Source organism: Lagopus muta, chromosome 1 (genome assembly GCF_023343835.1).
Source record: "Lagopus muta isolate bLagMut1 chromosome 1, bLagMut1 primary, whole genome shotgun sequence".
Taxonomy (NCBI): Eukaryota; Metazoa; Chordata; class Aves; order Galliformes; family Phasianidae; genus Lagopus; species Lagopus muta.
Genome location: NC_064433.1, coordinates 6,060,118 through 6,073,256, shown reverse-complemented (window position 1 = coordinate 6,073,256; position 13,139 = coordinate 6,060,118). Strand labels below are relative to the sequence as shown.

Genomic DNA, 13,139 nt, shown 5'->3' with positions numbered 1-13,139 from the left:
CTGCGAGACTCAAAAAGCTCTGTTCATAATGGACTCAAATCTCCCTGATTCAGGAAGCCCAAAATTCATTTTCATATCTGGGCCTCCCACTTGTAATTGCAAGGCTCGCCTAACTGCTGCTCTGTCTCTGCTCTGGCTAATTACTACTGCATTCCAGCCCACTATTATGCATACACTTTGCAATGCTCCCTCTTCTTTCCACTCGAATTTGCCTTAATATACATCCCTTCAGTCTGTTAAAGCTGCCTCCCATACACTTTGTTTTCAATACTTCTCAGCTGCTCTCTTCTATCAGCTTTCTTCATTTATGCTTAGTGCCTGTATCCTTTTCTGATTTAAAACCTCTTTTTACCATCATTTTAACCTGCTCTTTTATGGCTCTTACTTAACTCGCACTGCTGCCCTCTTTCTTCTTCAGTGTCAGAGTGATATGCTTCCCTCATTGTAAAGAAAAGAACCCCACTTAACAAGTGATTTGGTCCCTGTCTGCCCTCCCTCCTTCACAGACCTTCCCTCTAGTTCACCTTAAATCACCTTCACCAAACTATTTACTTACGATTCTTCTCTGATAATCCAGGTTCACATCTGCTTATTCCACTAAAAAAAACTTATCACTTAAATCTCTGTAAACCCTCTCCTGGCCAAAGCCAACACAATTGCTTCATGTGGTTGATTAGTCATCAACTTCTTAAGAGATAATAAATGTTCCCTGTTACCTTCCTTGGTACTAGTAACATGTCACTTCCTCATTTTCGCGTCCCTTGATCATTTCCTCTTAATATTACTGCCTTATCCTGAAGAGCTTAATCACTTTCTTCTTTTCTCCTAGAAAATCTTCTAGGAGATCTTATCTATCCACATGACTAATCAGTGTCTTAGCACTGCACTCCTTTGTCTAATTCCATCAGCACACAGACCTCAAGCACTAGAATTTCCTTAGGAACAGAAGACATAGCTATCATGAGTTGAAAGGCAGCTGTAGCACCTTCCAGGCAGATATTCCATAACCAAAGTGTAGCTACTCTTTCCTTCCTTGACACTTCAGCAGTTTCCTCTACAGCCTTCCTGACCTTCATGTTCTCTTAAGAGCAATCAGAATGGTCTTTAGCTACAAAATTCTCATTATCTTAGTTCCTTTTTATCTTAGCTAGTCTTAGTGACCTGAAAGTTAAGCAACTGATCTAAACTAGTCATCAGGTGGCATCTATGAATTGGGAATAAAGAAAAGTGAGTACACCCAGAGGTGGCTTTTCTTCCCACTGTTTATGCCATGAAATGAGACGCTCCTCTTTTGACAGAAGAACAATAATCTCAGGCTATCCTTACCTTCCAGAGGGATGTAATAAGGCACTTCATTCAATGTCTGTTTAATAGTTTCCTTGACACAGTCACAAATTCAAATATACATCCTCTGTGCTGCACCAGTGGAATCAGCCTTTATCATTCAATTGTTATTCTGATTCACAATTTGTCTCTGTACATAGAATGCTATATCTACATTAGCCTGTTACACTTTCATCTTGTCCCTTATCATCAACCTTCACTTCTAAAGCTCGTGGAGGAGTCTGGCATTCTCTCCCTTTATTTATCTGTTTCTGATTGCAACCGTTCATCATTTTTTTTGTTTGTTTTGGTCTGAAACTTAAATTGCAGGTTACATGGGGATTATGTTCCTTATCAATTTTCAAAGCATGTGTCACGATGATCCTGATTTTTGTTTTAAATCTCTTGGTACCTTTGTAACCAGGATAAATATTTTTAATCATTTGAGTAGCGATTTTGCTGTGTGGCAGACTGAATTTACACATGGGTGTCACCGGATCCCTTCTCCCCTGCCTTTTACATTTTCTCATTTCTGTTATTGTAAGATTTATGAAAAATGAGAAGGCTGGAGAGTGAAACCTTTTGTCTGCAGAATCAGCTAGAGCTCACGAGAGTTCACGGAAGAGTACTTTCAGGGGTAGAGGGACTGTCCTGTCATCCTCATCACTATTTAATCTCTTGAGCATCCATTTGAGCTGGACAAGAAAGCAAATAATACCAAAGCTCATTTTCTGCAAAGAAAAGTAATTTTTCGTTTTGTGAGGCAGTGTTACATAAAAGCTTATTATCACTACTCCAAGATTCACTTGGAATGTACCTTCTCTTTCCAATTCTACCAATGGATGGCCTTGGGCAATCTTTTCACCATTGTAGTGCTCACTCTGTTCTCAGTAATTTGACTTCCAAAAAGTCCCCAGCCATACCAGCTGAACAAAAAAGAATCAAGCCCAGACTGCACTAGGAGCAATGGCCATTACGAGTCAGAAACGGGTAATTCAGATGCACTATTGTGCCAGTTTTTGGGTGAGGGTATAAAGAGAGAGGGAAAAAAAGCTTTTGAAATACAAATATGGGGTTGAGACGACAAAGAGATGAGGTGATTCTTGCTTAGTAAAACTGGGCCAATGGATACAGTATGCTAAACTCGCAGGATTAATTCTGGCCTGTGATTAGGAGCATCACACGGGTAGTCACCTACTGAATCTGAGCATCTCAACTTCCTCTGCCAGCATAGTACTTTTTGCTTTTAAAGCAGAACTCTCTCGCTAGTGGCAGAATATCTGGGGAAGGAAGAATGAGGAATTGCAATGTTAGTGAAACTTGACTAATGCCTAAAAGACAGAGGACTGCTCCATCCATTGGGTGTTGACCCCTCTGTTTTCCCTCAAACAAGATTGCCTCAGTTCATCATTCTAAGTAAGGTAATTGTGTCCCATAAATCCAGATGAATGTGTAGGTAGGTAATCAAACAGTAAAAAGAAACTCACAAAAACCTAGTATGGGAAGCAAGTTGATGAATTGAGCTGCCTGTTCAAACTAATCTACATTTTTTCATTAGTGATCACAATTGCTGTGTTTCGATTAACACAGCTTGATTTGACATTTCATCAAGATTCGTGGAGACCTCAACAATGATTTTGTCACCCCAACATACTAACTGAACTGGTTCCAGATCAATAGGGAGTCATTTTCAATTCCACTTTTCAAATTTGCTATAGCCTCAGGGACTGTTTTAACCCACTGCAGAAATACACTGGACTATATTAGTCTAAATACGAACAATTTCTTGTAAAGCATAAACAGGGACCAAAAAATATATGGGAAAATGCAGAAAGAATGTTGCACCCTTTCTCTAAAGTGAATTACTTTCCAGGTGTACTAAGGATTTGTCTTTAGGTGAAAAACACTCAGATTGTGCTATGACTTGAATTCTAGTGCAGTAGGTATTTCTGAGTAGTGCGATAACTGCTGCTCTTGTTTGGGTATTGTGTGTTTAGATAAATTCATCTCCTTCCAAAATGGTTTAAAGAGCAACAGCTGCTCCTGAATGGCCCTTGTGTAGACAAAACCTTTGACAGACACATTTTAACAGAACGTAGATATAAAAATGTAATGATAGGCAAGCTAAGAAACACGTATTATGGTTAACGGGGAAGTCTGAAAATTAAGGAATGGTGCTGTGCAAAGAGTAACAGTGCCAGTACAAAGGAGTTTTTGAAAATAAAGGGACTGTCATGACTAATTTATCATATATACAGTTGTTTTTCTATGCTCTGGGAAAGAGTTGTCATTTTTCTGGAAACTCCAGTATTTTGGGTCAAACCTTCACACATTTTTCTTTCAGCGATTCTGTCCTCCTCCCATGCTCTCTTCATGCCTTGCATTGGAATCACAGTTATTAGACTGCAGTCTAACTAATTACCACTAGCTAACATTCTGTTTTCCACTCTATCAAGTCACTAAACTGGTGCACCTATGTCATTCAAAGAACATCTGCCCACCTGACTAACCCTAGAATTTGTTTTATAACAACCAAAACATCATCTTTTCCTCCACTGCAATCTAGCTTTCTGCTAGCTCAGAGCATTCCTTAGGAAACTTGACACTGATCAGTCGATGCTGCCTTCATCCCTGCCCTAAGGTAAGGGCATATACTGCCCTTCATAATGCATTGGCACCTGCCCAAAGCAGTTATAGCTGCATATCTAGACACCAACTGCCAGTAACGTGTTCTGAACTACATGTGCAAGCCATTCAAGCACTAATTGCACAATCTTGTACTTAATTCAGAAGAAAGAAATTCCTGTAATGTAGAAGTAATGGGTTAAACATAGAGCATTCTTAAGTGGCTCAGCTATACAATAGAGAATAATTAGTTATCCATAATAAGGCAGCTTAATAGTATACTAAATGACATTCCCCCACATAGGGTGTAATTAGTTTCATGTACTTGACACATTTATGCGAGATGTCAGACTGGAAGATTATTATTGTTTTTTCACATCCAATTTTTGGTTAGAACTAGTTTGCCTGTGCATCCTTCCACTCACTTGAGGATTAGGAGTCCATTATTTTGGGAATGAGATTCCAGTATGACATTTCTCACACTGCTGTTAATTTTCTTTCCTGACCCCTTTTCAATGCAGTGCATGTGGTTCTTACTATTTAATTTATTAAATTTGACATACCAAAGCACTTGCTCAGATTGGTCTGTTTGTCAATGAAGACTTTAGCAGAGATAACATTTCCAAAAGGCATGAACATCTGCAGAATGTCCTGGTCTCCAAATTCCTGGGGGAGGTGGTAAATAAAGAGGTTTGCCCCTTCTGGACCTTTAGGAAAACAAACAAATAAAAAAGTCTGAAAATGGCTATTACCAGTGCTATGTTTAATCTGTTTTTCCATAGTACTTACTGAAGGTGATGGTCAGAAAGCATTTCACTTTGCAACTCCGAAGGAAGAAAAGTAAGTGGATCATCAAAGGAATAGAGTTGAAATGGAGCTCTTTAGAGCATCCTATCTTGCAAAGTGTTCACTTGATACCTCTACTACAAAAGAAGTTAAACTGCAGGCTTTTTCTTCAATTTACTCAAGTGTCTTTCAGTAAAATTAGGGTTAGGAAAGCAGGTACGCAATGTATTACTCTCTCACAATACTCCAAGATCTGCACAAAGAGCCCCCTGCTGCCTCAAACCTCTACATGGGTTTGTTGGTTTAATTCTCCCTTGCAGGAATTTAGGGAAACACAACCAGCTGAGCTCAGGTTGGAGCCTTGCAGATTTATACTAAAAGGGAAGGAAGTTGGTGGCAATGGGAGCAGAAAGGGTAAGAAAAAGCAAACGTTTTGACTTGGAAATCATGGAAGTCAGAGAGAGAAAGAAGCTAAGAACTAAAGAGCTTGCCCTTTTTAAAAATACGAATACTCCTGAGAAAGCTCTATCTCCTGGAAAAAGCTCCGTAAAATAATTATTTTTAATAAGTTCAAACTGAAGTTGCTGGGTTGAGATTAAAGTGGCTTTATACAAATTGAGGTTGAAAAGAAAGGTACAGGAAAGGTGCTTTTGAACATTTTTCTTATAGCCTATGTCTGAGATACATGTTATCCGTGCTATTGGTTTAAGCATGCCCCATAGCATTAAATTGTTGTTATTTTTGTATAATTGTGTTATTTTTTATTTATTCTCAGTTCAGTTTTTCTTTTATAGGCATATGCTGGGAATGAGCCATTAATGTGACCTATGATGCAATCAGACACGTGGCCCTCCCACACAGCGGGAGCACAAGAAAACAAACATTTCTGTTAAAAACATGTATAAAGTAACTCACTTAAATATTCCCTTGCTTAATGGAACCTAAGTGTGTATATGATGGGATGTCTGTGGTTTTAAGATTGGAGCTAGAAGCACACACTGCTTTCATGGAGTACCTTCAGCAGCAGTCACTGAAGACTTACCTCTCACAACAGAAGAACCAGAATGCTGCCCTCTGTCAGCCTGAAGTAAAAGGCTGCAGTATTTGCCCAGAGCAAGATTTAAATGGCTCAAAAAGAAAAATATTTTGTTGGTGGTGGTGGAAGAAAAGAAGGAAAAAGAATTTCACCTGCACCTTATTTCTTCTGACATAAATTATAATTACAAAAAAACTTTCTTTTTTTGTTTTTACAATATTATTTAAAAATATTACTATTTTTTAAATAGCAAGCAAAACTTGTTCAGCAAGCAAAACTTGTTCAACAATGGTGTACAGCATGTGCACAAGGCAGTTCACTGTGCTTCAGCACTGAGTACTGATACCGTATTTTGCTTTGGTATCTTGTTATCCTTGACCACTCTTCACCGTGCCATGAGAAATCATGGTAAGAAGTAAAACAGAGTTGTCAGTATTCAAAGATGGAATTTATTCACTTCAACTTAACCCGTTACTTACAGAAACAAGGCATAACAGAGCAGGCTGTGTTTTTAAAAAGACACTGTCAATTCAAAAAGAAAACACAACCCAGACTTGATAGCTCATATACTGACAAAAACAAACAGAAGAAAATCAAACTGTCCTTCAGTGAATATCTTAGAATGACACCAGATAAACAATATCTGGTGTCAAACAGTCCATTGTCACAGACCAATGTGAGTGAGATGAAGGACAAGAGCACAGAACACAACAAAATTTGGAAAAAAAAATAATAAACCAACAAAAAGCTTCCATTTACTACAATCCAAGCTTTTAGCAGTAAAAGAAACAACAAATTTAGAGAAAATATTCATTTTAACTCCACAGTGTCTTCATATAACAACCAGCTGTGGGAATGCCGAATTTATCTTCCTAGGAAACACCACATCCCATAACAGCGCAAGATACGATATTAAATGAGGATAAAAATCTTTCTCTTGAGGATATTACAGTGGGTTTATTTCCAAAGCTTATCTCTGGCAAGAGCAGTAGTGGGAACACAGATACAATCTTAGAAAGCATGCAATATTTTCCTGTCCTTCTAGAATTAGCTGGAATTTTGGATGAGAGAAGGGAAAGCAATGAAAACAGAAACAAAACCCCAAAATGCCTGAGTACAGGAGAATGAAAGAGGGGAAAAGGGTAACCTCATGTTACTAAACATTTAGTAATTACTATTCATTCATTCTTAGCAGCAAACTCCTGAGGTTTGTTTTGCTCTACTGGTGCAGGGAGAGGGACAATCACTCCCTTAAGTTGCATCCCTGCAAAACCCAGAATTAAGCAAAGAACCACTTAAAGCAGTCAGATCTGACTCAGAAAACTTAAACCTAATCAGATTAAATCCATTATTACGGAAAATGGAAACCAGTGCAGAGTGTGAGTGAGGGTCACCTGTAAAGGGATGAATTTTGCTACTGATGCCTTTTTATGCAGCAGAGCTTTTAGCGCAGAACTGTCAGTAAGGCATGGCTGGAAGGAGAGATGGTAAAAAAGAAAAGAGAATTACAGTAGAAATTGAAAAAATGAAAAACACTAATCAGGGCAGGAGAAAGTGTAAACTTCAAAGATAAGGCTATCTGAGATCTTTTGTTGCTTTCTGAGATCTTTTTGTTGAGCCACTGTGAAGAAATAAACCCAAGGCATGGCTGTGGGAACGCCAGGCTGTCTCAGAATCATAGAACCATACAAACATAGACTGGCTTAGGTTGGAAGGCACCTTAAAGATCATCTTGTTCCAACACCCACCAGCTCAGACTGCCCAGGGCCCCATCCAACCTGGCCTTGAGCAGCTCCAGGAATGGGGCATCCGCAGCCTGTCTGGTCAGCCTCAATTCAAGCACCTCACCACTCTCAATTACCTATTATGATTACCAATTGTCCTATCGCTGTCAGATTGTGTAAAAAATTGGTCTCCTTCCTGGAAGGCCACAATGAGGTCTCCACTGAGCCTTCTTTTCTCCAGGCTGAGCTAGCCCAGCTTCCTCAGTTTGTCTTCAAAGGAGAAATGCTCCAGTCCTCTGAGCATCCTCATGGCCTCGTCTGGACCGACTCCAACAGCTCCATGTCTTTCTTGTGTTTGGGGCCCCATCAGTCCAGATGAGGCTCATAAGGGCAGAGTAAAGGGGACCATTCCCCTCCCTCTCCTTGCTGGCCTCCCCGCATCCTCTGTTGATGCAGCCCGGGACACTGTTGGCCTTGTGGGTCTTCCAGAAAATACCGCATGCTTGGTTGAGCATGGCTTACCCTAAAATGGGCAGATGCTTACCTTCCTTCTGGCTGCCCGCGGCGCTTTGCTGCTGCAACAAGCTCTGGCTGTACAAGGTGGGCAGCGCAGCGGCAGCATACTGCTGGATTCCTGAGTAGGCCTGGGTGAGCGCGTCCATTGTGCCGGCCGTACCATTCGTCAAGCCTGTTGCGCCGAGTCCTCCGTTCAGGGCCGCCATACCTGAGAGCATTTGAGCAACTTTACAAAAAACCCAACAATAGAGAAAAGAAATTGCACTTGTTCATTAGTGCTTTCCGAAAGTCGTTGGTATTATATTGACACTGACAAAGACGGCAGTGCATGCAGCTCGGCGTGGCACCAAATGGGACTGAAAACAAAGAAACACGACTTTGGCATCAGGATCACTTCAGCACAATGGTTGCACAGTCAAACAGACTTACATGCAGCCTGCTACTGGCAAGTACTACAGCTCTGTGCCCCCCAAGTCCTCTCTGCTCATCAACCTCAAGCCTCATGCTTCTTGGGGTGTCCAAGAGCAGGACCCATTCAACCTCCATCTCCGTGAGCTGGCCACTTGGGAAAAAGCATTCTGGGAGAAAACCCACACTCTCTGGACCGGTCTTTATCAAAGGGATATTTGCTCATGCAGAGTCAGCATAGAACCCTGATTCACAGCGTTTTGAAACAACCATCCACACAGCTCCAGGCTTCCTCTCTTGGATTTCTGGTCAGAAGATGGATGGCGATGCTTTGCATTTCCATCCCCCTCTCCCAGCTACACTTGTAAGGGCAGAATGGATGAACAACAGTGCCACTGTAATGACCGCAAGCGCTTCGCCCAAACCAAGAATCTTTTACAAAAAAACAAAAGTGTTTGGTTCTAGCAATGTGTTTCTTTACTCCTCACTGGAAGCAGAGCCGCCTAATTTTTTTCTTCAAAACGATTCCACATCCTGATAAATAACAGGTTAATTTGACTGGGATGACTGCCAAGGAGGAAATTTCAGACTGGATTGCTAGCTGTGCATAAAATGGCATCCTTCATCCATTCAAACAGCACTATCTGCGAAAGAACTCCTGGACGACAGCCTCTTCTCATTACTTCTGTGCATCCTCATGGCTCTAAGATGAGCCACAATGAAGTTAACAAAATTAACATTTATTTTTTTCAGAAATTCCAGAAAAAATTAATTTTCTCCTTTGGCAGTCAAATGGGTAGCAAGATTCAGAAACCTGCTCATTGCCCACATTCTGACTACTGTCAAATAGAGAGTAAGTGCTCAGCAGGTCTGAGAGGCCACCTTTTGTGTGCGATTACTACTCTGTGCTCTCCATTTTTTAGACGAACAGATCACAAACAACTTATTAGGGCTTAATCAGGCCTCTCAAGGCACACTAAAACAGTCACCAGAAAAATGGGGCATCTGGAACCACCACCAATAGTTTCTTAGTCATTGACTGTGTCCAGTTTCTGTTGGCACAATGACGGGTGGAGGTAACTGGTGGAGTTGTACTGGGACCCAAAAGATAGGAATATTGAGAAAAAATAAAAAGAGGGCTTAACTTCAAAGCAACAATAAAGGGCTTATATGTAAATGGGAAAAAAGTAAGGAAATTAAGCAGAGGACACTTTACAGTGAATGAACAATTAAATCTATTACATTAGGTAACAATCTTCTTCAAGGAAAGTGGTATAAACCTTATCACATGAGTAATTTGGAGATAGAAAGAATACTGGAGGGAATTATCCTGAATTGACAGAGGAGGATAAAGATGCTGACCTACTAGTTTTCTTCCATCTCTCATGTAGATTCAGGAAGTGTATTCCTATGAGTCTCTGATAATCAGGACAATTGCTCAAGTGGCACCTTTCTGGCTCCACCAGAGTCTGTGCCAATTAAGACAACTGTACTGCATAAATTATACCATTTGATATTACTGTAATTTGTGTGACTAAACACTTGACAGAGATGTGATATTCTTAGCTTTGCTTAATAAAACGTCTTGCACTTTGAAGATTTCTCTTTCCCCTCCACCCCACTTCAGAGCACTGCTGTATCCTGATAGGAGATACTGGCTGCATCTATGAACAAAAATCTCTGTCAGAGCAGAGCCAGCTATTCCTTGTCTAATGGTTCCAAATGTGAAACAAAACCTGCAAACCAATGTAGTTTAAGAAACACCTTATATCTAAAAGACAAGATATTTTGAAAATGAAGATTCAAACTAATAACGGTGATGAAGCAATAATTTGATTCTGAGCCTGACTTTAACTTACTCCTTAGATTCCATACTTAATTTGTGTCATTGCTTGCATGTGTACACACAGCACTGATTGATAAAAAAAAAAAAAAACAACAAAACTTGTATCTCTCCCTTTATTATAGTGTTGAAATAACTTGATAATAGCGGAAGCATTAGGATAACACGTTATCTTGTGTGAGTCATCAGCCTATTAGACAAACACGCTTTGTGTCGCTGTGGGCAGCATCCTCCCCCTTCTTTCACCCAGAATCAATAGCCGCTACCCACCAAATGATTTCAGATCAGCCAGCAGATAGCTCCTGCTCAGCACACTGCTTCTGGGAAGGGCACTTCTACCCAACCGCAGTCTAAATACGCTTCCCTCCTGAGCAAAGCAGCTCTGCAGAAAAGTCTCTGTTTTTTTTCTCTTCTCCCTTTTCACACGTTACAAAATCTGCAAGGTCCAGCTGCAGTTACATATTTCTGCCATCTCTCTATGATATCTACTAATGCACCTCAGACTGATATTAAACTCTAGTCTTTTCCTCGCTTCTGTGAAATAATCATTTTGAGTCTCTCATCCACAGCATTCTACTTTTCTGAGCTACATAACACAGAAATGACAATGCTTGGCGAGTCCTAAGATCTCTCAAAGTGCCTTCCAAGCACCTTCAAATCTGTCACAGATAATTTTACCTCCAATTGACAGATGTAAATACAGGGATAGAAAGGCTAACTGCCCTGGATTCACATACAAATATTCTGTCATAGCTGTCCAACATGCTGAGTCTATGGTCTTCTTTCTTGATTATTTAAATTTACTTTCCTCAAAGGAGACAGCCTTTTTAGATGTTTCAAGCAGAAAAAAGGATGATTGGGTGAATCCCCAAACGTACAAGGGCTGCTCCAAACGTAATGTCTCCTATTTTATTATGTTGGCCCATGACATCAGAGGCGGTGGTTGGTGGCATTGCAATAGAGGTTAAACCTTCCCACCAGTGTTCCATTTTGTTGCTATTTGACAGATGGCAGCAGAGGGGCAGTCTGACAAAATGGTGTCTGACACAGAAGTGTGTATGAAGCAAAGGCACAGAATCCCTCTGTGCAGAAAAAAATGGCACTTACTGACATTCATTGGCTTGCTGAATGTTTATGGAGATCAAACAGTGGATGTGAGCACAGTAAAGCAGTGGGTGATGTAGATCAGCAGCGGTGACAGTAACATTAAAGACAAGCCATGGTCTATAAGGCCAAGCACAGCTGTTACACTACAAAATGAAGAGTGTCTTGATCAGCTTGTCTGCATGAATTGGTTATGGTGGTGACTCTGTTGAAAAACTATGTGTAGCTGAGAATTTTGTCTTTGAAATAGTGTGACTGTGTTTTCTGTTTCTGTTGTAGTTCCTATGGAAAAAGATAAAAGGCATTTCTTTTGGAGCAACCCGTGTATGCACAACTGTTGCTGATCCTCGGAGACATCTGACTCACCATATTCCACTTTTAGTTTTATGACCTCAGATATGTTTCTACAATGCTTCTCTCTACAATGTGAGCACTACTGGTTTCCAGAGCTCAGCCTGATATCCCCAGACCCAGAAAGCAGACCAAGTCCCCTTGTGAACTTAGCCTAGAAGACGTTCTCCCAGTGAATCTTACACACACGGACATGGTTTCAACAGAAGAACATCTCCTTCAAAACATCTGTGTAAACGAACATGCAAGACCAGTGCGACCTTCTGATTCTTTCTGGGTTTATGCTCAGCTTGACTGGTGCTTTGGTCATTCTCATTAATTCTCCAACCGAAAGCATATCACTGATTTCCAACTTTTCTGCATAATTATTTCAGGAACCTTCATGACAAAACAATGTTTTGCTCTTGACCACAGCATATTGTGAAACATCAGACCCACTGAACTTCTGGTTTCCTGAAGACAGAATGTGAACAACTGGATCGGAAAGGGTCACTACGAAAAGCCCTGGCTTATCATTAAAATAGACAGGGGAGGTTGTTAGCATTGGGACAGTGCTTTGCTACTGTCAGTGTCACAAGCAACTGAAACTGATAATCTGTGTTCTCCTGAAAGGAACACATGCCACAACTCAGCATATGAGGAAATAGTTTCTCCTCTTTGTATCTCTCTCACAGACTAATATATTTATGTATATAAATAGACAGACATATCCACATACATTTTTTTACGTACGAGCGGTATAAACATAGAAATTCTAGGCACGTACACATTCTGCAATTCAGGAAGATTTGGGACTGAAGCCATTGTTGTTATGAGTCTATGGAAGCAATGGTGGCTTCTAACAAGCTAGAATTTAGTACCAGGTTGTGAATACATCATTAATACTTCAAATGGCACATGCAGGTAAATTCGCACACACAACACCTGAACATTCTTGTTGAGAAAATGTGAACTCTTAGCTTGCAGCCTTGCAATAAATGATAAAAGGAGCACAACAGAAGGATTTCCATGTGAAGACAAGAGCTCATAGGCGATTCATTCCTGCTCACTGTAGATGAAGGGAATGTTATCTTGGAGTGCTCTAGTGTGCCTAGGTTCTTAGTATTTGTGGGAGGGAAGCAGTGGGATGCTATGTGCTGCTCTTGATATTTTGACCTCTTGAAAATGATGTAAAGCACAATGACTGTTGACCAGAGAAAGGACATTTAATGTTTTCTTACTTATGACAGTGTAATTCTCTTATTCAGAGAGCTCATTAGAGGAGATAAGTTAGCTTTTCATGCATGCCATTGTCAGTAGCTTGTTTTAATAGTAAGTTAGAATTAAAAAAAAAAGCTAACATTGGCATTTTGGGACCTAATATACATACTTTTCTTCAATTGTTCCGAAGTCATCTTTGCTATAAGGTTGTTTGTGTGAAATA

The 13,139-nt window shown here is 40.3% G+C and overlaps 1 protein-coding gene across 16 annotated transcripts in view; it reads right to left on the bottom strand.

The window, feature by feature from the left end:
* CELF2 (CUGBP Elav-like family member 2) overlaps positions 1–13,139 on the bottom strand; it is a 564,102-nt gene that overhangs the window by 9,297 nt on the left and 541,666 nt on the right. For 12 of the 16 annotated variants that reach the window (XM_048952217.1, XM_048952225.1, XM_048952171.1 and 9 more), the window contains 2 exons: positions 8,039–8,236; positions 4,512–4,655 (listed from right to left, as the gene is read on the bottom strand). In XM_048952217.1, coding sequence (XP_048808174.1) covers positions 4,512–4,655; positions 8,039–8,236 — 342 coding nt within the window. The remainder of the gene's footprint in view (positions 1–4,511; positions 4,656–8,038; positions 8,237–13,139) is intronic. The other 4 variants (XM_048952162.1, XM_048952181.1, XM_048952197.1 and 1 more) reach the window with 1 other exon arrangement.